Here is a 25,243-nt window from a genome sequence, read left to right on the forward strand (position 1 = left end):
GACTATTTCATAAAAAATAGGAATACTTTACATGCAGCAGCAAATTTCTCAGGCAATCCGCAGCAGCAATGCTTATTCCAGGTCCCAAGACAAACATGTAGCTGCAAAACCTTCCTTTATCCTACTTCCACTCAACTTATGGTAGCATGTGGATTTACTTATATGCCTGTCAGATTTTTTTTTATTATTATTATGGAATACTTCAAAGTTATCAAGAAGGAAGTCCCAGACATGCTGAAATGAATGGGAAAACTCTGACCGACATCAATAAGATTGCAATTTCACTCTACCAAAAATAGAGATCGCTTCATTTGCTGTTGAGAAGCAGCCCTCAATGCATTATTGTGTTGAGAGAACAAGTGAAAAATAAATCTCACATTGCTAGGAGTTTTTCAGAGGGCAAACAAGGAATATTTATCAGCTGAAACTGTAGGAAGTGTAGGAAGTGTTTTGGAAGTTTTCAGACATAAGTCAAAGCTGCCTAAATCATAAGGAAATACCAAATGTGGTCAAGAGCTCTATTTGATATCTCATCTCAAGATTGGAGTTATACTGACACAGGAGGAAATGGAAAAAGCATTAAAATCAATGTGGAAGAGACAGAAAAATGATGTCTCATGTTAATATTTCCACTGTCCGATTTAATTATCGAAAATTCAAGAGAAAAAGAAAAGGTGATTTCAACAGGACATTTCACTATTTTCATACCAAAGTACAACATATGAGACAGATGATAACCATAATAATTGCAAGAAATGACTAATAGATTATAAGCAAAATCACTGTGGCTTTGAAGAGATTGCAGCAGGTAGGATAGATGACAGGACTGTTACGGCTGTAATATTGTTCCACAATTTAGTGAGCAGAGAGCACATTGTTGTACATTACAGATAATTTTAGCACTTACTTTCTCATAATACTTGATTTCATATTCAGTAATGACTCCATTGGGATGTTCTGGTTCCTGCCAGGAAAGCTCCACGCTCCTCTGAAGCACTCTCTCTTTCATTACTCCGCTAACTTGCGAGGGAGCTGTTTGGACAAGATGTGTCAATAAATAATAAGCAAATTCGTTGGATTCCTAAAATCACATGTCATTACAGATCCACCCCATGCTGAGCCACTTTCATTCAGGTACAGGAAAGCACCTTTGCAAAGCTCACAATTCAACAGTTAATGAATATTCAAGAAGTGCCCTATTACTGTTCATAAACTATAATAGAAAGCAAATTACAGTGCAAACAGCAAAAATCGGCTTAGTTCAAGCTAGCGCAAAACTGGGATTTATGGGATAGGAACGGCAATTAAGCAAATGAATTCTAATTAAATGAGGAAAGTAGATTTTTAGATTAGTTTTGTGTTAAACTGCAAATCTAAATATTTATTGCATTTTTTTCTTAAATGCTTGTAAAAATAACTAAAGTATGAAACAAAATCACATTTTAGTTTGATTTCATAAGATTCCTTGCAATTCTGCTTAAAAATAATCCATTGAGTTAATTTATTACAGCATGCCTTAGTAGTGAAAACAACATTGTTAGAGGCTAAAAATCTTCCTTTCACTCATTCAAACCTTTCTACAACACTCCTTCTTTACAGCCAAAATTCTGTATTTGGCCTTGTTATTTTTTGAAAATCTGAAAAAATCTAGGCAGTTCTTAAGAAATAAAAGAGTGGCTGTCCTACTCCACTCAGCCTACACAGATGCACATATCCATGCACTCCGGCAATCGTACACACAGAGTTTCCTAATATATGTCACCCACAAACAGGTGATTTTTGAAACAAATAAATATATATATATAGCCACAAATTATAGAGCCATTGACTCATTTCAATAAGGTTAATAAATAATGTAAAAAAATAAGTGATTGAAAAGGTATCTTCCTTGATCAATCTTACAATTAATGAAAAGGAAGGATGTCAGATTTTCTGCTGATAGGTTCTTCCAAAGGAGTCTCAATGTCACATGTTTCTTCAAATATATGCACTGCATGTATATGCAGCATATATATGCAGCACGGAAGTTCTATAAAACTTTAGCTGTTTAAAAGAGTACTGTGGGACTGAAACCAAGCAGAACTTAATCTGGTTCGCATTCAATTCCATGGAAATAATGCAGTTAATTTCAAGGGCGCTGATGCAAAAGATACAAAGAGAAGGTTTGATCCTAATTCCCCTCCAGTTAAAATAAAATTTATATTTATCTATTTAGAGAGCAGGTTCAGAGACATGAATCACATAGATCCAGATCTAATCCATAGACAGGAAAGAAAACAACAAATAGATACAAATTTACTTATGTCTCTTTCCAGTACATAATCCACAACTTTGAACAAACATTCTGAAAAATTTAAATCTTCCTCTAGGGAAAAACTAAAAACCAGACTTATTTCAGAACTGTATAGAAAGCTTTCATTATGTAAAATGATGTAAAATCTTTAGATAAAAAAGACTTCTTATCCCACTGAAAAAACACAGTTCATTAGAATTAGAGGTCCACCAGTACTTTGCAGAACAAGGATACTTTGCTGCAACAAGTAGCTGAACTTCTCTTTTAGTATTCACCTCAATGTCTAACAGGAGTGATTACTATTCTAGTATTCTTATGTATACTGCCCACTGCTCTCAATTTAACTTTAAAAATTACAAAACAATACATCTGGAATGAACATCATGTAGAATTAAGGATAAAAACACATTGAAAAAACAAAGATATGCACAGCACAACCAGCATAAGAATCTTATTTTAATTGTGAATTTTTTGCTCTGTCTCTTTTTTAAAAATATATATTTGTGTATATATATTTGTGTATATTTTTAAAGTATAATTTATGTTTCATTAGATGCTCCAAGAATCCATGGAAATTAAATATATAAACCATGCACAATAATATTAATTATGAACTATTATGTCATATATTCAAGGTAATAAAAGCGGCAGGCCCCTAACAGAGACTGCATAACTGCTAAAATCATAACACTGTATCATGCAAACATCATGAGTAGATAAAGCAGTTTAAATCAGGATCTCTCTGTTTCTTGCATTCTCATGCAGAGAGAATAAAGAGTATTTGTATTCTTTAATTAGTGGAATATGTTCTTTTTTGTAGCTAAGAGTCTGGAATGCAGCAAAACAATTTACTCTGCCTAATGTTAACATTCTTAGCTATGATTAACTAGTTGTCTTGGTCTAAATGTGTAGCCCAGCATCCTGGCTGAATTTCAGAGAGGTCATTATGTTTCATGCATCATGTTCTATATAATCCAGATAAACATTTTCTAACTGTTAATTTTAAATTTTTATATGTTCAAATTTGTTGATGTTTATATATATGTATATATATGTATATGTATATATATTACTTAGGTCACTGGAAATTGTTCTCAATATTCGCTGCATTTTGTTTGAGCATATCAATTTTTTTTTCATTCTGTTGGTTTTAACATTTATTTGTCTTTTAAGCAGTGAGGCAAAATGAACTTGCTTTGGAAATAGTTAGCTTTGCTTATGTGGGGAAGGAAAGAGAATGCAGAGAAAGAGGAACAGAGAGGGGGGAAGATGTTAGCAGGGGAAGTGACATTTTCCATACCATTCCCATTGAACATCTGCACTAAGTATACCACAAAAAGGCAAATTCCTTTCTTCAGCAAATTCAAAGAAAACCTCAGTGATTTTTCAGCACTGCAAGGTAGTGTGCACAGCTGTCTTGAGTAAATGAATTGTATTTCTTGTTAGTTAACATTCTTGCTTTCTTTCAAGAATGATCGGATTTTTTTTTCCCTTAGTTAGAAAGGCTGTGCTGTATTTCAGAGGTAGAATAACCCATAGAGGCAGAAGAGAGCCCAACCATGCAGACCGTATGTGCTGATAATTCCGACCTTGAGGCTGGATCTGCCTTTAGCGCTCTGAAGAGAATGGTGCTACATATAAGCCCCACACTGGACAATATTCCTCAAATGCTGTAAGTTTCCTAGCCTTATTTTGTCTCACACTTTGAGCCCTGACATACATCAGGGGAAAAAGAGAATCATCAAATGGACCGAGGCCAGTGTCCTCCCTTGGCAAGGTACATCAGCCTATTGTCACTGCAAAGAAATCACCGTAAATGAGAGCAATCATATTGATGTTAGAGGCTAAGTACAAAAACTATTGGTATCCGGCCTTTTCGGGTGTATTTCTTGATCTATGCTTAGAGAGAGTGCACATCTCTGGAACATTTTGTTCTTTATTCTAGTATAATCATCTTCTCACTGCAGTTTTTTTTTTTTTTTTCCTACAGCCTGTTTTTATTGATGTGTTTATTTGCTTTGGCTTTCTGACTCTTCTTAAAACTATAGGCCGCTTGCCATTGCCTTCCCATGTTAATTAATTAACAACCAATTTATGATTTTGTAATGTCTATGAGTGAGCTGGAAAATGAGAATTAAACCGTACAAACCATCCATAAATACAAGCTAAAATATGGTACTAAAACAGAATAAATGATACACAGGTAAAAATAGATCCAAACAAAATATACCACTTTTTGTGCCATTGCTAGTTGAAACAATAAGAATAATACCTATATTTTTTTTTCTTCTTCAATAATCTGGTTCTTACGACAAATTCCATAACAAAGATGTTTGCAGTGAAGACACTTCTCAAACATTTCTAGACAACTAAGTACCCTGTCCTGGATGATTCGAGCATGTATAATCCCTGCTGCATCACTCTGGGTTACAAAGAAGCATCGCTTGTCAGAATCATTATTTCCATAATATATTACACTGGGGGATATGGGCTGTTCAAACCACCACTCGCTATCAACTTTCTTTCTGATATATCTCATCTCTTCTTTTTCTCCTTCCTGCTGACACAACATCCAATGCATCAAACACAAGCAGCCTCTCAGGGCTAACTGGCAGATGTACCTACACATGCTGCATAAGAAAGTACTTCGGGAATGACAGGCCCTCAGCACACTCATTCACCTTTTTTAAATGCTTCAAATATACCATTCAGCAAAAGGAAAAATTGATTTTTCACTAGGTTTCAACATCATAGCCACAGAGAAATATAACTCTGCTGGGCTTTACTGATAAAGCCTTCAAGTTATATAGATTTCAAGCTGGTCATCATTTTCAGATCAAGTTATAGAAAAAGTTAAAACTGAAGTGTCAAAAAGAGCAGGATATTCCAAGGAAATATTCTGCTCCAGAGAGAATATTGCATCTGGTGGGCTGATGTGTTACATTCATAATGTTAAGCCTACCATATGGTACATTATCAATATGTGCAAATATTTATATATAGAAAACTGCAGTGGTTGTTCTGGAAGGCATTGCTTTTACTCCAAAGTTCTGCAAAAATGTTATTATACAATATTGTTCATGCCTTTTATCTCTGTCCTTTGCTATGCCATGGTTCTCATGCCTGGCATTTCCCTTGATTCAAACTTTATTTTCCAAAATACAATGACACACAAAATGAAATCTTTTCCAATTTGTATTACTCTCAAAAAAAAATGTAAAAAAATGTAAACTAAAAAATGAAAACATGGAAAGACAGACACTCACATGTGTAAGGAATAAACATTACGCACCACTTTCTAGCACAAAACAACTCTAACACTGTTTTCATTAAAAAAAAAATGTGCACAGCAAACATAGCAAAAGAAACCTACTCAGCCATTTCTCTGAGATTTCCTGAAGTCCTTTATCATGAAAGTGCCTCAATTCCATCTAGCAACATCAGTCATGGAGACCTCTCATCTGATACATTTTTTTAAAACTCCCTTTAGAAATAGTATTTTCAGGCACTAAATCATTCATGTGTATGAAACTGTTAAAATTTCGAAGTATAAGGGATTCATTCCTGCTGTCCCAGTTTCCACAAAAACATTTCCCAAACTAATGTGAATAAATTCTCCCAGCACAGGGCTAAAATCCATGTTAATAAATGTTACCAAGTCTGTTTGGATCTCTGGTTTCATGATTTGTTATGGAAAGACTAATGAATGCATGGACTGACAGCCTTTCTTAACTATTTTTTATATTGTTTTATTTTATAACAGCAATTATGTTCTTAGGGTGGTTTGAGCTTTGCCTTGCTGAAATCCACAGTAATGCTCTCACGTACACACGACCCTACAGCACTTACCAAAGGACAAAATCTCCTGGCTTTTTGCCTCTTTTCTTTTCACATCATGAGGATATGCAGCAATTACTTAAAACCATTATTTCTTCATAAAGCAGGGAGAAATCAATTTTTATACTCCTGTAAGACTGTATCTCAGGGCCCAGTGTAAGTTTTAAATTACATGAAGTATTAGCAAAATTTTTTCTACAACAGCCCTCTCTAGCAGTAAAGAGGTGCTGTCAGTATTCCATGGCTAAAGGAAACACTGCTAACAAATGCAAATAATGGAAAAACAGAGAAAACAGAGTCCCAACAGTTTGAACATACAGTATTATTTCCATTTAAAATGTCATAGCTGTCTCCTTACTGGGCAGGATTTTTTTAGACAATGGGGTTTCTTTGACTGGACATCTATTTTAACTGAGACTGGAATGTGGTTTCTTACATATGATGAACATAAATTGGACCCATGCGTATACAAAAAGAGTAGCACAGAATTATGCTGTTGATAGCTCCTAAGTGGTTGTTCAGGAAGAGAATACAAAATTCCCTATCCTCTGTTATCAATCCTGCATCGAGATTACCCACACGGCACCCTTCGGCACTCGTTTTCTTACTAATTTGCTCCCAAGAGAAAAAGTGTAAATGAAGTCATAACCTGTTTTTCCATCACATTGGTTAGTTTGTAAGAGAAACTTAGGCACCAGCATTGCTTTGCTAGATCAGAGCTGCAGGCAAAAAGATTACACCTCTTGAAGAACTGCAGCCACAGCAATGAGGAGCCTGGGGTCAGGATATGGCACCACACTTTTTTTTTTTTTTTGCCTGGTCTGAAACAATATGCCTCAGGGCATCTGCCCACACTGACTTATAAGCAGCTATCTGATGTACACAGATGTTATTCGAAACAAAACTTTGACAAGGGTTTGCAGGCACTACACAAATTTTAATACTATACAGTGTAGAAGTTTGCCTTTTTTTTTTTAACTGGGTTATCCAAAATTATACAGTACATTTGTGTGAAAGAGAAAAAATACATTTCAGAGTACCATGATATGATATTGCTGCTCAAGCCATGACAAAGATCTGCTTTAGCTTGTCCTTACAATCCTTGGGAAAAATTCCCTGCATTTATCTTGATGTTTGCACTGTGATCAAGATAACTTCCATACAGTTTTGTACAGTACAAACTGTACATATCCATGCAAGAAAATATCAAGAAAGAACATGACAGTTCTTAAATGGAAGTTTTTATGTTGGACAGATGGAAATTTTTAGCACTTCCTTTTTGCTTGAAATGTATTTCTCTGCCCTCAGTTAGGTCTCCACATGACAAAGCAGCCCATGATAAAAGGTTATTGAGTACCACTGTATTATGCCATTAGTACCCATTGCTTTGGATCAATGACAGACAGATTCCCCACTGTGTTTACAAGCTGCAGTATTCAAAAAGTGACCCAAATAAATCAGATATTTTACACTAACAATATCCTACTGAGAAGCGATTTTAACTTCCTCTCTGACACACTTTACTTTCCAGCTCATAAATATAACACAGTGGGCTTGCAATGCTCTGCAAGCCGTGAGCAGAGGCACATGCAGCTCTCGGGCCACTTGGGGATGGGAGGAATGGAGGGTAACGAGCAATGTCGTCAAGTAATACTTGACTGCATTACTCCATTTCACCTTTTTGCCCTTGCTTTTGTGGTTGACAAACTCCTAAATTACCTGCTGATCTGTGGAGAGTAACAGAAACAGGAGTTATCTGAATACAACTGCGAAGCAATTAAGAAATGCAAGACATCAAAAATGAGGAAAAGGAATCAATATATTTTGCTCTCTCCTAATATTATTATGAAGTTCTAAGGAAGTGTACACTTCAATAGCATTCTTATCAACTTTGTAGTGATTTACTAATTTTATGTATCTTTTCTATTTTGATGCATTTCAAACAGTTAATGGTTTGATAATTCTTTTATCAAGCCTGTACTTGGTGTGTCATCTTTCTATGCTACCTACTATGGCAAAGTTGTGGAAATGGAAACCAATAAAAAGGAAGAAAAAGAACCTACCAGAAACAAACAAAACAGTTTAGAAATATCAGGGCTGACAGTTTGTCCATCATGTCTCTTTTTCTGATCAAAAGTCTATGTCTAGACCTGTCCTACGAGCTCCCCCGTTTCTCTTGTCTGACATTTGGTACGAATATTATTGTCATGTCTGTATCCCATTTCTTCCCAAACTGGCAACTTGGGCATCAATCAGTGCTGAATGGATGCTGAGTTGCGTAACAAGTGACAACATCAACTCCCAAGGTAGCCACAGCTCTTGCTTTGTGAATAAGTTTTGACATGTCAGGCACAAACCTGATTCTTACAAATGTGTTAGAGCAACAAACCAGCCTTACAAATAACAGAGAGGGGCTTTTGTTCTCATGTAGCATTTCCTTTCTCTCAGAGAAGAAATATTTCTGTGTTAATTAGCTTTTTTCCTTTGTCCTGCCCTTTTTTGTGATTCATCTTTCATAACATTTAAGGATGTTTTTTAACCGAAACATCTGCCACCAGCCTTTCACTAAATCCTTGGCACACAGCTATTACTCTTCATTAAGAAAAAACAAATCCTGCCAAATTCCCAAAGGTGCTCTTCCCTCTGGAGAGCCACTCGGATACTTTATGTTCTCCTTCTGCCTCTATTCGTCTCTACTGACAACTGTCAATTACAGACCGAAGTTTTGGGGAATCGAAGGATAAAGCACAATTTACAAACACTTTCCCAGGGAAGCGGACAGGTGTAATGACTGAGACTGTTTGCTGTAATTGAATTTCATGCTGTCATCTACTCAGTCACACACACACAAAAAAAATGTCAACTTCAAGGATGTTACTCATGGAAAAAAACCCTTTGCACCCCCTCACTGAAACTGTCTAGCTAATACTGCTATCCCCAGTTAATTTGTGTAAAAGTTAAAGCTAAACTTGCTGCAATAAAACATGATACCAGGTGATTAGGGCTGTGGCTTCGGAGGCCTGCAGTCTGCCAGGGTTATGTTTATTAGTCTAGGATGTCCAAGAGACAGTTGAACAAATTCCAGCCTCATAACAACAAAGTGTTTTGTTTCAGACACAGCCAACAAAAATCTGGAAAGAAAGTGTCATGCCAAAAACTAAAAACACTTAATCAAATATTAACAGAACAACACATAAATATTCTATAAAGATGTCAGCAGCAAAACAATAATTATCACTATGCCAGAGGTTTGATCAAAAGGACACTTTCAAATACAGAGTTGTTCACTAGGGGAAATATATTGCTCTGGTAACATTCCTAAAACGTGTACAACTTCTGTTTCAGCCTTCCAAATTCATGCGAAACACATTACAACGGCACTGCTACAGCCTCGCAGAGTTCTGAGAGCAGCCTGGGTGGTATTCCCAGGGAACGCAGCAAAACGGCCTTGCAGCTATTCCTGCTATGAGCCTGTACTGCTTTTCCCAAAGAACGATAAATCTCCTTTATTTAAGGCGACGGATAAATATCTGTCACAGAACCTCCGTTACGGTGATAAATATCAGGAGTAACTAGCCTGAAATCAGTGAATATTTATATATGCAGGAATGAAACTCATGTCTACAAGAGGAGCTAGGCACAACAGCCAGCTTAAGACTCTCTCGATATGAGCTTACCGAAGAAGCAGTTTCACTCACCACAGCGAGGTCACTCCTGTGGATAATTGCCACTAATATAAATAGTATATTCAAAATTACCCTCATAGTATTTAAAAAAAATAAAAATCACGTAAATTCTGACAAATGAGAGAAGATCTATTGGATACAATCTTGATCTGAAATACCACTAATAACAAAACACATCATTTGGGGAGTGTACATGAGCTGTTCCAAAACTGGCATCATGCAAATGCAGAAGGAAAAGACCTTACTTTAGAGAAAGCCGTTTTCTACAGTGAAGGTGGTTGATTGGTTTAAACATACAGCACAAATGAACAACACAACAACAGTATTAATTTAGAGAAAATATACAGATGTACTTAATAAAAACATATAAAAAACTTGTATGAAAATATTTTAAGATTTTAAAATATACATTTTTTCAGCAAATAATAAAAAAATGTATTTTTACAGATTTGTATTAAAAAAGGCCTACTATAAATTTCTATTTGTAGCAAATAATAAAATAGTATGAAAATTTAGTATGCTTTTAAACAACATGAATTTCTATCACCCATTTCAGAAATAAAAATATAGATTAAATTTAATTTCCAAAAGTTCTTAAATATTCTTGACTTTGAATAGACATTCATTTCTAAATCTCCTTATTTCTTTATAAAAGTTTGTTGTTGTCGTTGTTATTGTTATTTAGGCACATACTTTCATCCACTGCTTCTCCAGCCTCTCCTCACAGGACAGCTTGCACAGAGTTTTGTCTTAATGCAAAACACTTACCAGACTGGAAAGACGTCAGTCATTTAATGAAAAAAAAAAAAAAAAAAGTACTATCTATCTGGTTTTAAAAACTGTACAAAATCATCATCTTTTTATGGACTTTCTAATGGCTTAACTTCCCTCAATGCTATGAGGCTCTATGGGGAACTCAAGTTCTATATCTGAAGGTTAACTTCGTAGTGAGTTAGATTATGAAAATGTCAATTGTACAAATTATAAATCCATTTAGCTTTGTGATTAGTTCCAGTTTTAGCCTAGCATTTAGGGTTTGACTATGACCTCTCACCAATTATATTTTAGTTTAGCTACATTGATTTTAGCTAAGGTATCCTTGCTTTATACCAGTGGAAATAAGTTCAGAATCAGGTCCTAAGGGTAATTAAAAATGTAATTACCACAACTGATCATGCCACATAGCTACATCATTAATTGATTACATTTTGTTTTTAACAAAAAGATTAAAATTTCTTTTCCAGTTATCCAAGAAAGATTTATACTTTTTTATTTCATAAATAATTCTGGATGAGATCCAGGCAATCTAACTTAGGCACCTTGGTGCACCTATCCTTTAAATAATGACAGCTTTCCTAAATTAAGTGTTTAAGTTCCCTGAATAGCTTTGTTCCCTGTAAAAGAGTGGTAACTGCATTCAAGGGATCCAGATGCCTATTTAAATCGAGACCCTCTTCACTTTACAGCTACTGAAAGACTTTCTCCATCAGCTACATAATGAATTTATGCGCTGATTTCAGGAGAACTAAATTACCTGGAAGATCAAATAAACTTGGCACTTAACATTTACATATTTTTAGGAGTAGTGGACCCTTCTTCCTCATAGATTATCCAGAATTTTCTGCTCTCCCTGAAGTTTCCTTGTGTATTTAAATAGGTGATCTTTTAAGCATCTTAAGGCAATTAGTCCCAATTTTGCTCTAACTTACCTCTAATGCAATTCTAGTTGCAACCAGGTTTCTAGGAAAAAAAAGCTAAATGTGTAACCACTTACATGACCACAATTTCCCAATTGTAGAGAATCAGTTTAATCATGAAAATATTCCTAAGTAGATTTAAACCATGAAACAACATATTTAGAAGAGAAGGGAGGAAAAAAAAAATAACAACAATAAAAATTCTGATTCTGATTCTCTTAATTTTCAATGGTGTAAATAAACAGCCTCTGGAACTTAATCACTAACAAATCCATGATAAAGGAGATGAAAATGTGGTTCTTAGCAGTGAGAGAAATCCACACCTCCTTTCAAACAGAAAGGTTAAACTTAAAAAAAAGAGAAAAAGTCTGTTCTGTTTTATTGCAGAATTACTCTCCAGTAATTGCAGAATTACTCTTGCAGAATTACTCCCCCAGAATTGCTCCCCAGTAAAAGGGGGATGTGGAACCTCTAGAAAAGGTCCAGTGTAGAGCAAGCAAGATGATTAAGGGGCTGGAGCATCTATCGTATGAGGAAAGACTAAGTGAGCTGGCCCTGTTTAGCCTTGAGAAGAGAAGACGGAGAGGAGACCTGATCAATATGTATAAGTACCTGTGTCCCTGCTTGAGGAGTGGGGTTGAACTAGATGATCTCCAGAGGTCCCTTCCAACCTCAACCATTCTGGATTCTGTGATTCTGTGATACTCAGTATATTGGTAAAATAAGCATAAACATCATTTAATAGCTTATTATGGATCTATTTATCTCCACTAATAAGATCTAGATCCAATTCTTCATTCCATCACTCACATTGACCTTTCAGAATACACTGGGAGACTGTGGGTCTGGTCTCTTGTTCAGACTGCACTCATCATGGTTTGTCCTGTCAACTAAAATATGGAAAAATGGTGTTTATGCATCTTATGAGTCTTTGCAGGCTGTAAAAGATATAACCAAAAAGAAAGTAAAACTGGAATGTCACTAGAGAGTAAGTCATAACCACAACACTATACTGTGTTTTACAGAAAATTATAATTTTCCTACATAGACTCCGTAGACCATTTTTCACTTACTATTTTTCTACTATTTTTCTAGGCTTCGTGTCTACAGTAGAAATTGTTGTTACATGTGTAACTACAGCACAAAAGTTGTATTCACCACTGACATCAAACAAATAAAATTTAGTGATTCTAAGGCACATCACTAACAGAACAACATATTTTGCATCAGTGAGCATAATTTACAATATGGTTCACATTTAGACTCGTCAAATAACATGCAACCATTTAGAACAAGACAGTATGAAATAAGAGAATGTGTAAGAGAGTATCTCAAGGTTACACAGTATGTAGACAGAATCAGAAATAGACCTATATCGCCTCTATATTAATCCATTGCTTTATTCATATGGGCATGCTCCAGTGCAATTATTAATACTCATGAGTGTATTATAATGCATGCATTAAAATGAATAAAATACAGGATCACGGACATCTATAGCTTGTTTCCTTAATGTAAATGGTCAAAGTACTTCTTACAGTATGAAATGAAATATACATATATATAGGTACTTGGATTTCACATGATTTTACACTTAAAAACTCCTCTCTTGGTAAAAATGCTCACTCCACTCATTACTCCATCACACATGGTTCTCTAACAAGACCCCCATTGAATGGGGTAGAATAATGGATTTTATTTAACTATTCCAAGCTGTACTGCACAGAAACTTAGGCATAATAAAAAATTAAAAAAAAAAAAAACCCTTGTCCGAGTGTGCAATATATATCTGGATTGATCTCATCTGAATTTCACAGTTGAGATACTTACATTAGAAGTTGAGATTCCTTAAATTTTCTTTAGTCAATTGGGAGAAAAAGAGATCTTTTGGGCAAGTTAGATCTTCTAGGGTTTTGTTTGCCTGTTTGTTTTTTAATTCATTTCTAGGTGTTTATTGTACTCAATTTTCACTTCTGGCACTTGTGTCAATGTGCCAAAGCTAGAAACTAACCTCCCTGACCTAAACCATTGTGCCTACACAGTAGGTATCTAGCGAAAAAGCCTCCTAAGCTGCACATCTTGTCAGCCAACGGCACTGCCTTTACCGTCTCCAGAGAGACATCCTGCATGGTACAGCTCTAGCACCTAACTGGGGAGACAGCACTGCCTTGGAAGGACTTCAAAAGCATCTGCCACTCTTCAAGAGGCAAATGAGCCATGTCCTTTAAGAGCACTGGCTTAAACACATTGAAAACTTGTGATCCTACGTGATCACAGAATCACAGAATGGTTGAGTTCGAAAAGGACCTCTAGAGATCACCCAGTCTAACCCACCTGTACAAGCAGGGACAGCCAGGGAATTAATCAGAGGGACTCTACTTCCTACCTACTTTTCTGCAATGAACATAAACTTTTCTCCAGGACCCCTGGAAAGCATGATCATTCTCTAGGAACAAGCAAACTTTTTGTTTTTCTTCGCATCAAGACGGCATTCTATGAAACATGCTGTATCCACTTACGATCCATGCGTATACCCAATGGATCATAACTGTGACTAATGGAGGTTTGTGAGCTGTAATAGGCAAGCAGCAAAGTTCCTCTTACAGCAAAATAACCGTGGATCTGTGCTTGAGGTTTTTACTGGCTTTGGACTGAAGATAGAGGATCACCCCAAATTGTTCTTAGACATTACATCGTATCGTACAGCCAGCCTATCCAGCCAACATACAATATTCTAAAGCTAAGTATGTACTTATCCTCTCCTTCTTAACTCTGATGTAAGCTGCTGACAAATTATCCTAAAGAGTTTTGAGAAGTAAAAGAGCTCATCAGTATACTATTTTAAAGTAATTAGAATACATGCAAGTTTTTTGTTTGGTTTTGTTCAAATAGCTTATTTTCCAAAAAAAAAAAAGAAAAAAGAAAAAGAAAGCACATCTGCAACATTTTTACAGAATATGGATTCAATTAATTTTAAATCATCCTATTTGCTCCTTTTCATAGTGGTCCACACTCAGGGAATACGGCATAAGAGGGTAGGAGAAATGAGTAGGGAGGCATTTTTTTTTTCTTTTCCAAAACAGTGCTCCTGAGAAATCAGATATCTGCATCGACCTCGTTCCCTTTAACATAATTTAGAAAACCGCTGCTCAGTCCTGACTGTATAACAGCACGTCAAGTGCTACAACTGCCCTTGCATATGGGCTCCATACTTCCAGCAGGTCGGGAATTCGAGCAGCTGGCTGGAGTTTAAAGGCAGCTAGGGAGCTTAACCGGTGGAAACAAGCCATTTTAATGACTTACCACAGTCTCTGAGCAAGTTAAGCTGTCTGCAGAGCTACAACCAATGACAATAAAAATAAGCTAGACTACAGAAATTCTTCTTACCTATAGAATATCAATGTTTATCAGAGGAACTTTATCTTGTTTTTAGCAAGCTGAATCAGGCACAAACACAATCAATAAAGGAGGATGTCTTTAAAGCTCTGCGGCTGCATAATGGAAACTACTTTGAAGTGTTGGTTGTATGTGCTCACAGAGAGTTAGCAAACTGTCCCTGCAGGCGCTGATGACATTAGGCAGCTTAAAAATACAGCATTTCACTTGGAGCATATCTGACTCATTCTGCTGGCATAAACATCACATGTTTAGCATTAACCACTTTTACAACCTGCTTTATAAGTATATTTTGTTTCTCTTTCCAATGACTGTCTTCTCCTTTCTTCGGCTGCAAATATTTCACTTGCTACTTTTGCCTATGACAGTTCGATGGTTATTACCTTAAGTTACTGCAGGTGTTCTTCAGTTCTTTTCAAAATAAATAAATAAATAAATAAAATACGTACCTAACACATTTAACATATTAACAGGTAACTAAGCTTTAATGGTAAGCCCTAAGAGAATAAAGCCCAAAGAGGCACAATATAAACATAAACTGGCTATAGAGGAACTTATTTTTTCTTTAAACCAAAAAAATATTATTTTTAAGCCAAAATGAAGAACAATCTAATCAATGACACCTTACAACACGGCACTGCAACGCTCAGGTTATAACAAATGGAATGCCCTACCCTCTTAATTACACTATTCATCAGAGTGAAAGGTGGATCAACAGTGCTACCATTTTCTCCAAATACAGATTGTCAAATTGTCACTGGTTAGCCAGATAATGGCAGATCTGCAGGAATGCTGTTTTTTGCTTAATCAGCACCCACTGGTCTGTTCAATCTAGCACAGACAGTCTGCCTTTTTCCTTTTTTTTTTTTTTTTTTCCTCCACAGCAAAGTGCCTTTGCCAGAAATCATGACTTTGGAAGAGAATCACTTCCCATGAGAATAAAATTATTGAGCTGCAGGCTCAGAAATGTTTGCAGGCTTGCACTAGATTTTCCCGGATAGTCACAGCCTTTTCTGAAAGGAATTTGGACATGTACAGTTCTTGCTTTTTCTCTCCAAAACAAATCAGACAAAACAAGAAGAAAGTCTGCCTTCCCCTTATATATCTATTATCCTGTTATCTCCTTTCCTATGAATACCTGAAAAAAATGACCTGACTTATTTTTTTCTCTGCTGACCTCTTGTCTTCATTCCACTTACAGTTATTTTGTCTTGAATTACAAGTAAAATATTGCATTGACTCAACTACCATTTATGTTACATTTCATGTATCTAAACATATAATGCACACTGAGAGTTAAAATAAAGTTATGGAATCTAGAAAGAAGTAGGACTCAATGAATCCCAAATTCCACAGAACTAAAGAGAAGGGAAAAGAGAAACCTCTTAAATAATGCAAAACTAGAGGTTATAGGCATTTTTCTTATATCACAGTCTCTGGAGGATGGAACAAAAGGTGCCTGCAAGTTACTTATAGTTTAGAGCAACCTCAAGAAATTCTTCTTCTAAGTTTCTTCTAATCTTACTACAGAGAAAAAAAATATCTGTATGATATATACCTTTAGAAGCTGGAGTGGAGTATGTAAAGCAACGCAAGTAAAACAGATGTATTGGTGTTGAGTGATTCATTAAAGGGAGGATAGTCCATGTTTGACCCTTGTTGACATGATATCATTATTTTTCACCCTTTTTAATTTTGAAGTGTTTTTTTTTGTTTTAAAATAATAAGTAAAATACTGTACCACTCATAGACCCTCTCAGTCTCTACCCAATGACCTAAACCTAGGCAGGAGAAAGAATCTGAAGTAGTTACTGGTGTCCCACAAGGGATATACCTAAGAAGAGATAGCGAAGGGATGTGGTATGTACTGCTACAGAGAGAATGGTTTGGCTGTTGGAGCGGGTTGTCTGCCAATGGCTAAAAAAATAAAACATGTTTTAATCATTGGAATCACCCAGCCTTGCACTAAATTACAGATCAAAAAGACAAAATTACAAGAATAGAAGAGTGATCTTAATGAAATGCATTTTTGTCCTCCTTCTTTTCTCCTCTTTTGTCACAGTATTCAAATAAGTTTTGTTTTAAATAATATCCATGTCTTAGCTTTTTTATGTCTCAAAAGTCATTTTTCAAGTTAGGTCTTTTGAAATTGCTAGCCTTAACAACGGTTTATTTAGTGCACTCTGCAAAATTATTTCTTTTTTAGGTATATACTTTTTATATGTTAGTAATTTAGTTTTTTTATTTTCTAAGTTTATTTTACTATTTGTGTTCTTTTATAGCCCCAATGTAATCAGCAACTTCACCTATGTATCAGGATATGTCTTTCTAACTCAAACCCTCCGCACACTGAAGACATTGCGGACAGATTTTCATTCAAGATGTTTGGCCTGACACTTTTTTGTTTGGTTGGCTTATTAATTTTCTGTTCCGATGTACTGGAATATCAGTCTTGAACAGAAGCTAATATATCTGTTTTGTTTTAAACTGCTCACAAGTACAAATAATCCATAGTTCATGCATTAATGTTGCTAAAAAAACAAAAAAAAGTTTTAAGCTGATCACCCTCTAACTATGTCCTTTCTATTGAGGCAATGGCAGCGTATTTATAAATGCTGTTGGACATTTTTATTGTCAGGACATTGATATTTTGCAATTAACAGATACTTGTATTCCGAGAAAAGACTCTTCCCTGAACTGGGAAGATCTTTGATAGTATAGATGACTTGCGGAAAACACTGTAATTTTTAATTTCAATGTATTATTATTTGTGAAAAAAAATATTGAACTCAAACTCCTGGAATAACTATAATACCCCAAACCACCAACAAAATAAAAAGCTCAAAACAAACAAAAGAAATATGCATTTTTGTGTAACAGCATCTGTACTAGCAACCAGGAAGTGTCTCATTCTCCAAAGCTGATTCCAGATCAAAAGCCCTGTGTTCATTACCATTCAGTCACAACGAGACACTAAGCAAAACACACGTTGAGAGGCATTAAAAATAGGCCTGCATCTTTAGCTAGAAAATGTGCGTGACTGAGCTTGCACAGATCTTTTGTCCAAGGGGAGTTCAGAAAAATACAAAATATGATCAAAATACTATCGGCTATGGAATTCTGAACTCAGTTCTAAGGAAGCGGGCCAAACTTTATCACAAAAGTCAGCAAATGAAACAAAAAAAATCCTGAGCAACAACCCAACAGAAAATATTTTTCAGATTGGAAATAAAAATATTTACTGTTCAATTTTTGATTTCCTTTCTCCTTCACAGCTTTTTCTGAAAATGGTGGAAGCTCCTTTTTAAAATAAGGAGAAGAATTCAGGGCATTCAACTCATAATTCTGTTCCTGCTAAAAACTGAGTCTGGCTGAGTAGAAACTTGAGTCTAGCAATATATACTGAAGAAATGCAGAGAAAACATAACTGTGAGCTTGAAGCCCATTTCTTCCAAACAGTTTTCTCTGCTGCCCAGCTGAAATTTCTCCTTGAGCTATACCTCAAGGAGAAAACGATCCTGCCATTCAAAGGAAATTGTGATTCTAACTATTATGCTTATATGCTTTTAGCTTTTAAAAGCTGAATACAAAACGTTTATTTTTCACTTATTAATTGTGCATGTTTTTTTCCTTGGTATTTCCTGTTAAAGGTTAAAGCCAATTTCTAGCAAAATCACTACAATTTCTGTCGTCACGGAGAAAACTTACGACATGTTTTAGCAATTACCGGTACAGTCTGTGAGGATGACCCTGCAACGGGAAGGATGAGCGGATGTGGCATGCTGAGTGTCTTGAGTGATCAGTAAGCATGCCAGGGAGATGCTCCGATACCTCCGTATCGCAGCTGTGTATCAATCAAACACCTTCTGTTAAGGGCAATCATTGCAATCCTCTCTCTTCATCGAGAAAGAACCTTTTTCTCAAGATCTTGACCCCCTTTTTTACATGGAAGGGCTTTGCAATGTAGAAGAAAGGGGTTTACCCTCATTTTATTTTAAGGGGAACTTTTTCTACTATCTATTTTCTCAATATATACCTTTGCAATGGGGACTTCAGATCAGTGTGTGAGATGGTACAAATCAGCAGAGGGTGAGGTAAAACTGTAATTTAATTTCTATATGTGCATAACGCAAATTGTTTCACTTTTCTGTACAGTGAGCCAAATTAAGCCCACAGTTATACAAGTACAGCTCCTCTGACTGACTAATTAAGACCAGAATTTTGGTTCATGCTGCTCTGATGTTGGAGTTAATATGAATGAATTGAAAAAAAAAGCAGATAGACTGATATAATTTTGACCTCTTTAGAAGTAAATGTGCTTTAGTCTTTACTTACCATACATATCTAGTACATATGCATACTTTGAAACATTAGTATATGTGAGGGTGACAGAGCACTGGAACAGGCTGCCCAGAGAGGTTGTGGGGTCTCCTTCTCTGGAGATCTTCCAAACCCGCCTGAATGCCACCCTGTGCCACGTGCTTTAGGTGACCCTGCGTATGCAGGGGGGTTGGACTAGATGATCTCTAGAGGTCCCTTCCAACCTCAATCATTCTGTGATTCTGTTATCAAAACAGCTTTTGATTCCCTTTCCTAACATAAAGTTCAAGAGCTGTGTAATGCCTTCTTTGTCACACCCGCAGATTGAGATTTTCTTATAAAATGGTGAAATCTGAAAAATTTGTATTGTTCCCCAGAAAAAACTACTGAAAATAGCTGTAATAAATGAACATGTTCTAATTACTCAGGAAGCTCCAGAAATTATAACCATAAAGCTGTCCTTCAGACAACACACATTCATCTACTTCACCATGCAATACTTCGGAAGGAGCAGTAAACAGGGCATTAGCATTTCACCTTGTCTTTGGCAAGGCACTCCATTGCTACTTAGACTAAAAGCTTTTGTTTTATAAGTCTATCCAATGGCTGAAGCCTGCTGGAAGCTTTTTAATGATATTCTAAAAAAGAAAAAAAATATGGATTAAAAAATAGTAATAATGATATTGTCTTTCAGCTAGTTTCATGGCAAAGTCTCATCTGATCCTGCAGATGAAGTACACATCCTATGATAGGGTGAAAAAAGCCCTTTACATAACATGATTTCATGGATTTAATAAGACACATTGACAGCAGAAAAATAATAGAATCGTATCTACTTTTTCTTGCTTTATACATCACTTATTGCTATTCTCTTGCTTTATCAGAAATAGCTGTGTGAAACAGGACCAGCTACCTCTATTTCCATCTCAGTTAGCAGGACTCAAACCTGCAGGAAAGTCATAAAGTTGATTTGTGACCTCATGAATATTTTTTGATGTAACAGGTCTTATCAAAAATTGTGGATTAAATATTCCTTGCACAATAAACCAGGAATGGATGGATTACATACAGAAAAATCATGAAAATATCTATAAAGAATATGTAAATGGAACAGGAAACAGGATAAGTCACTTCAACGATACGCAATAACAGCATGCTTTCCTAAAATACCACAAGTACATTGTGGTTTCCATGTACTAGAAGCCGTATTTAATTTCTCTGAATATTTATAATGGACTAGTAGAATTCTTACTCTACCATTAATAATCAATAATGTTAGTGGTATAACCAGACAGTGATATTACCAGTCGTATGTGGTAACACGGATATTAATGGAATAGATATTTGTAATGATTGTTTCCAGTCGCTCCTACAAGCTCCACATATTATATGAACAATATAAAGAGCATTATATGTGCAATATTTTAAATTTTCCATTACCCTCTGTTTGTCAAACACAGCTCATGAACATCTACAACACACTGAATAAAGCACACCTCCAAAAAGGGTGTGTGGGTAATGTGGACAGTCCAAAGATTTGCCAGACCAAAAATGAATTACATTAGAATACTAAATAAATAAATACTCAATTGGTTTCTTGCCAAACTCCCGATTCTCGGTCATTTTGCTGCTAGTGGGGTTCAAATTAATATATTTAGAGAAGTAGGCCATAAAAATACATTTTACTCATTCACTGTTCCCATGATACATGATTAATATTTTATGTCAAATGTCTAGTTTTCTTCTTTCACACACTGCTGAGCAAAAAAACAGTCATCCTATCAGTTCAGGAAAAAAAAAAAAATCACCAGAAGGTTAAATGCTGTAAAAGAAATGATTAAGCAACTGGAAGTACAATTGTTATCCTTATTCTGTCCTGCTTTTGTCTGTACTCACACCCTGGCTAGGACTGTCATGAAACTAAATATGTTTAAGGTAGTTTTAGCTTTATAAAACCAGTTTTACTTGGAGATTCTTGGTGTTAATCCTGTGACAACAAGTGATTTAAGCTGTTGTCACTTGAGGAATATATATCTCCATATCTCCAATTTCTTAATAATAAAGCCAGTAATTTAGTATATTAAGAAATACTTTCTTCTTCATACAGAAAATATAGAAAGAATAAACTTGCCATGAACTTAAAAAAGGATCAAAATAAAATGAAAAAAAAGAAGTTTTAATAACTGCATCCAGTTATGCCTCACAATGAATCAATTGTAAAACGAAATAAAATGATGTAAATCAAAAGTAATAATGATGGAATTTGTTAGCTAATGAGCTTTACTTGCTAATCCTGCAGGGTTGCTGAAAGGAAAGGTATTTTAGAAAAAACAGAAGTCCACCACATGGTGCAAGGAAAGACATATAATTAACCCTTAACCAGGCAAGCACTATTTGCCATCAATTTATGAATTCTCTCAACATTAGCTAGATTTCGAATAATGGTGCTGGTTCTAAACAATGAGAAATCTGGAAAGGCTCTAGAAGTAACCAAAGCAGTGCTACATCTCATAGACCAAACTGGGAGGTCAATGCTTCTCTATCTCTCTCCTACCAAAGTTTGAGGCTGGGGTGAAAAATTTGCACTATTGCATCTGCCAAAACTTATCTGTAGCTATTTTGTTTTGTCTGAGTAGCATAGATGGGGAGGAAAGAAGAGCATGCAAAGGAATGCAGTTGCTTTTGAGCCTGCCATGGCTGAGAGATCTGTCTGCTCGTGTGTGCGTGCAGAGAGACAGCCGGGAACAGAAGCCCAGATCCCAGGCTGAGAAGCGTGGGAAGGCAGGGGCAGCTCAGCTGGACACAGGTCTCCTCTGCGGTCCTTGGTTTTGGGCTCTCATCCATCATGCTCTGCTAGTGCTTCAGTTATGCAATAATACCTCTTAGTGTATCTGGCCTTATAAAAGCTATTTCATATGGTAGCTTACGGTAAACTTAGCTAAGGAATTATTTTTAGGCTTGACCCTGCAGTCCCCGCTTCGAACTAGTTGTAACTGCCCTGCTTCCATTTCCTGCCTTCCTCTGGCAATATACTTGCTTACTGATTGAAAGTATGTTCCTAGGCCAGAATGCAGTAGTTTTCATGGGAACCTAGGGGGGATTAAATTATTCCTCTTCTTCTTTATCCCAAAATGATATCTAGGTTACAACATAACATTGAGAAAATAAAGCCAGAATTTCTTACAGTACAAATGCAAATACAAATGCATTCTTGTGTCCTCACTTTACTTAGATACTCCAGCTACAACACATTTTCAGGGTTTCTCTGAGCTTCTAATATTACAAGCAAGACTCTAAGGGAAGGAAATCTGTACATGTCAAGATATCACTATTAAAATAATCTGCAGTGACATTAAATGTGTAAATTTGATTAAGTTCTTCATGGCGTGTCTCAACTTCCAGGTTAACACTGCAAATGAAATTACATGCTAGACAATTTAACAAAATAGTGTACAGCTACTACTGTAAAAAGACAGACACATTTCTTATGAGTCTTCTGGTACCTATTGACAGTGGTATCATGCTTTCTGGAAAGCACATTGATGCACTTTTGAGAGACGGGAAGAAGAATACATTTTTAAAGAGGTTGGAGACTCTTTATATTTTTGTGAAAATGTTGAAAACCTTTCCATAGCTCTTAAATTTCAACATTTTTACTTATGAATATGGGATTTTTCTTCTTTTGGTTAGGATTTCATATCAGACAGCAAAAAAGAATAAAGTGAGAGAGACACTTTCTAATGGTATTGTCTTGAAAAGGAGACAAGAAAACAGGATTGGGGGCATAGAGAAAGTTGAAGAGGTGGAAGTACACAATATATTCTTTATCTTTCATGAAACGGTCACTCTTTTGAAGCCTTTGAGGCTTAATCACTAATGAGTGATATGCCATATGATAACACAAAGCTTCATCTCAGGATCTACCCACACGAAACCTTTATTGCTCCTGAGAACTACAACCTATTTCTCAATGGCTCACTGAACTGAGCTCAAATCCGCTCTTCATCATTCGCTCTGGCAAGTGCAAGGAGTTTCAATAAACCCAAAGAAAGACCTGTCCAAGCACTGCCCTTTATTAGCGGTGAGCTTTAGAAAGAAAAATGCGACTTTCATTCCCCTTCCAAAGTAAATCAAAACTAATCCGCATTTTTTTTTTGAACGGGAAAATGGGAAGAGGAAGGGAGAAAGCAGAAAGGGAAATAGCAGCAAAACTCGCAGCTGGGAAAATGCTGCCCTGCAGATTAATCTAGCCTAATCTGCAATAAATACAGGATATGATTTGCTCCAACCTCATCAATGAAATCAGTTTGAATTTTACTTTATAAATCATGCAGTCATTCTTCAACAAGATGAACGTCTGGCAAGATTCTTTCCCTCCCTTCCTCCTGGAAGAGATTACGTTTTGAAAAGGTTTAATTTCTGAAAGCCTTCAATATGCTAAAATATGGGTTGATTTGAAAAGCAGCTTTAGCTCTACACTTCAACAAATGAACTGAGAGTGAATGCACAGAAAGAATGAAGATTTACACTCACTGTCTCTCTGGATTACTGTGAGCAAAAGATAAATAAATAAACTCCAAACCACTCATTTTATGTATAAACATTGTCTTGTTACTTTGCTGAAACGCTAATTCTAATTAAAAAATATCACAGAGATTGTTTGTTAAATCAGGTCTTCGCTACCGACATTTCCAGGAAAGATACTTTATAGCTAAATTCACCCTGATAGAACTCTGGGTTGTGCTAGATTTGATTTGGGACCACTGTGAATCAATCATTTACCTGAAATGAGTCACAAAGCCAGAGAAAGGGTTTTCAGTTTTTGATTTTTTTTAGTCATTTTCCTCCTGAAGGATAGCACTGGTAGAAAATAAATCAGATATAGTGGTTATCCCATTCTAATAAATAGTTTCATTTTCTAATTCCGAAATGGTTTAATCTGAAGCTAGAAATAGGTGAGACAGGTAAACATACTTTTAAGCAGCCCATCTGTCCATGAATATTTTGACAAGTCTCAACTCTGTAAATTCTGAAAGCTGTGCTTAATTTTAAACATACAGCCAATTAAAGTCATTGAGATTTAAGAACATGCTGACTTCTCCTTACTTAGTTTGTTAAATGTGGTATTCTATGAGACTACATCCAAAACAAACAACCCACCCATGACCAAATCTATCTTATAGATTTGTAAGTATACAAATCTATATAGTAAAGTAAAATAAATACACTTTAAATCTATTCCAGTTCCAATGCATATTCTCACTGCATTTAAGAAGAAGGAAGACAAAACACATCTTGCAGACAAAGGTTTAAAAATTCTAATGCATACAGGTGTGAACTCAGACTATATTTCTTGTTCTATCCTACTTTTATTTTAACTATGTGTAACTAAGAGATATTAGGCAAACTGCTCAAGCCAATTCTCAATCAATGTGGAACACAGATACTTGGAAATACTGTGTTCGCCGTTGCTTTAAGGCTCTGTTACACTTTTCTTTAGTTTACTCCAAACCTGTTCAGTCTCATGCTGCAGAGAAACAGTAGAGAGGGAAGGCACCTAGAAATGAATACTTGAAACATTTCTTGCCACATTAACTTCAAGCTGCATTTTTGTGACCTTCATCCTTTCTTACTTTTCTCTTTCAAGACTCCAAGAATGGAGTCTTGGAGGCATCTTATATACAAATTCCTGGGAGGAAGTATTTAAGCCCAAAATAAGAAACCTATGAAGCTGACTATTAATTTTTCAGTAAATCATTTCACATTTATGAATCCTATCCAAGTAATAAGATTCCACAGATTTTCCTTATTGATATTTTGGCAAGATGCAGATAGTAGACAAAGATAAACAATCCTTCAGGAATTCTATAAATATTATTCATTTATTACATACGTACATATATCTTGTTTGAACAAGATCTTAATATTTCTGTGTATAGTCCTAGATGCTCCAAGTTAGCTTCAGACTGTTCCTGCTCTCAGAGTCAGAATTTGGGCTGATTTCAAAAACTTCA

General features: G+C 35.7%; 1 protein-coding gene across 5 annotated transcripts in view; it reads right to left on the reverse strand.

Annotated features, from left to right (window-relative positions):
- The window catches only part of EPHA7 (EPH receptor A7), a 152,741-nt gene that overhangs the window by 38,963 nt on the left and 88,535 nt on the right, over window positions 1-25,243 (reverse strand). For all 5 annotated transcript variants that reach the window (XM_010226694.2, XM_010226698.2, XM_010226693.2 and 2 more), the window contains exon 6: window positions 908-1,032. In XM_010226694.2, the coding sequence (XP_010224996.2) occupies window positions 908-1,032 (125 nt within the window). The remainder of the gene's footprint in view (window positions 1-907; window positions 1,033-25,243) is intronic.

This window comes from Tinamus guttatus, unplaced genomic scaffold (assembly GCF_059628265.1).
Source record: "Tinamus guttatus ecotype Peru unplaced genomic scaffold, ASM5962826v1 Tinamus_guttatus_pri_ptg000070l, whole genome shotgun sequence".
Taxonomy (NCBI): Eukaryota; Metazoa; Chordata; class Aves; order Tinamiformes; family Tinamidae; genus Tinamus; species Tinamus guttatus.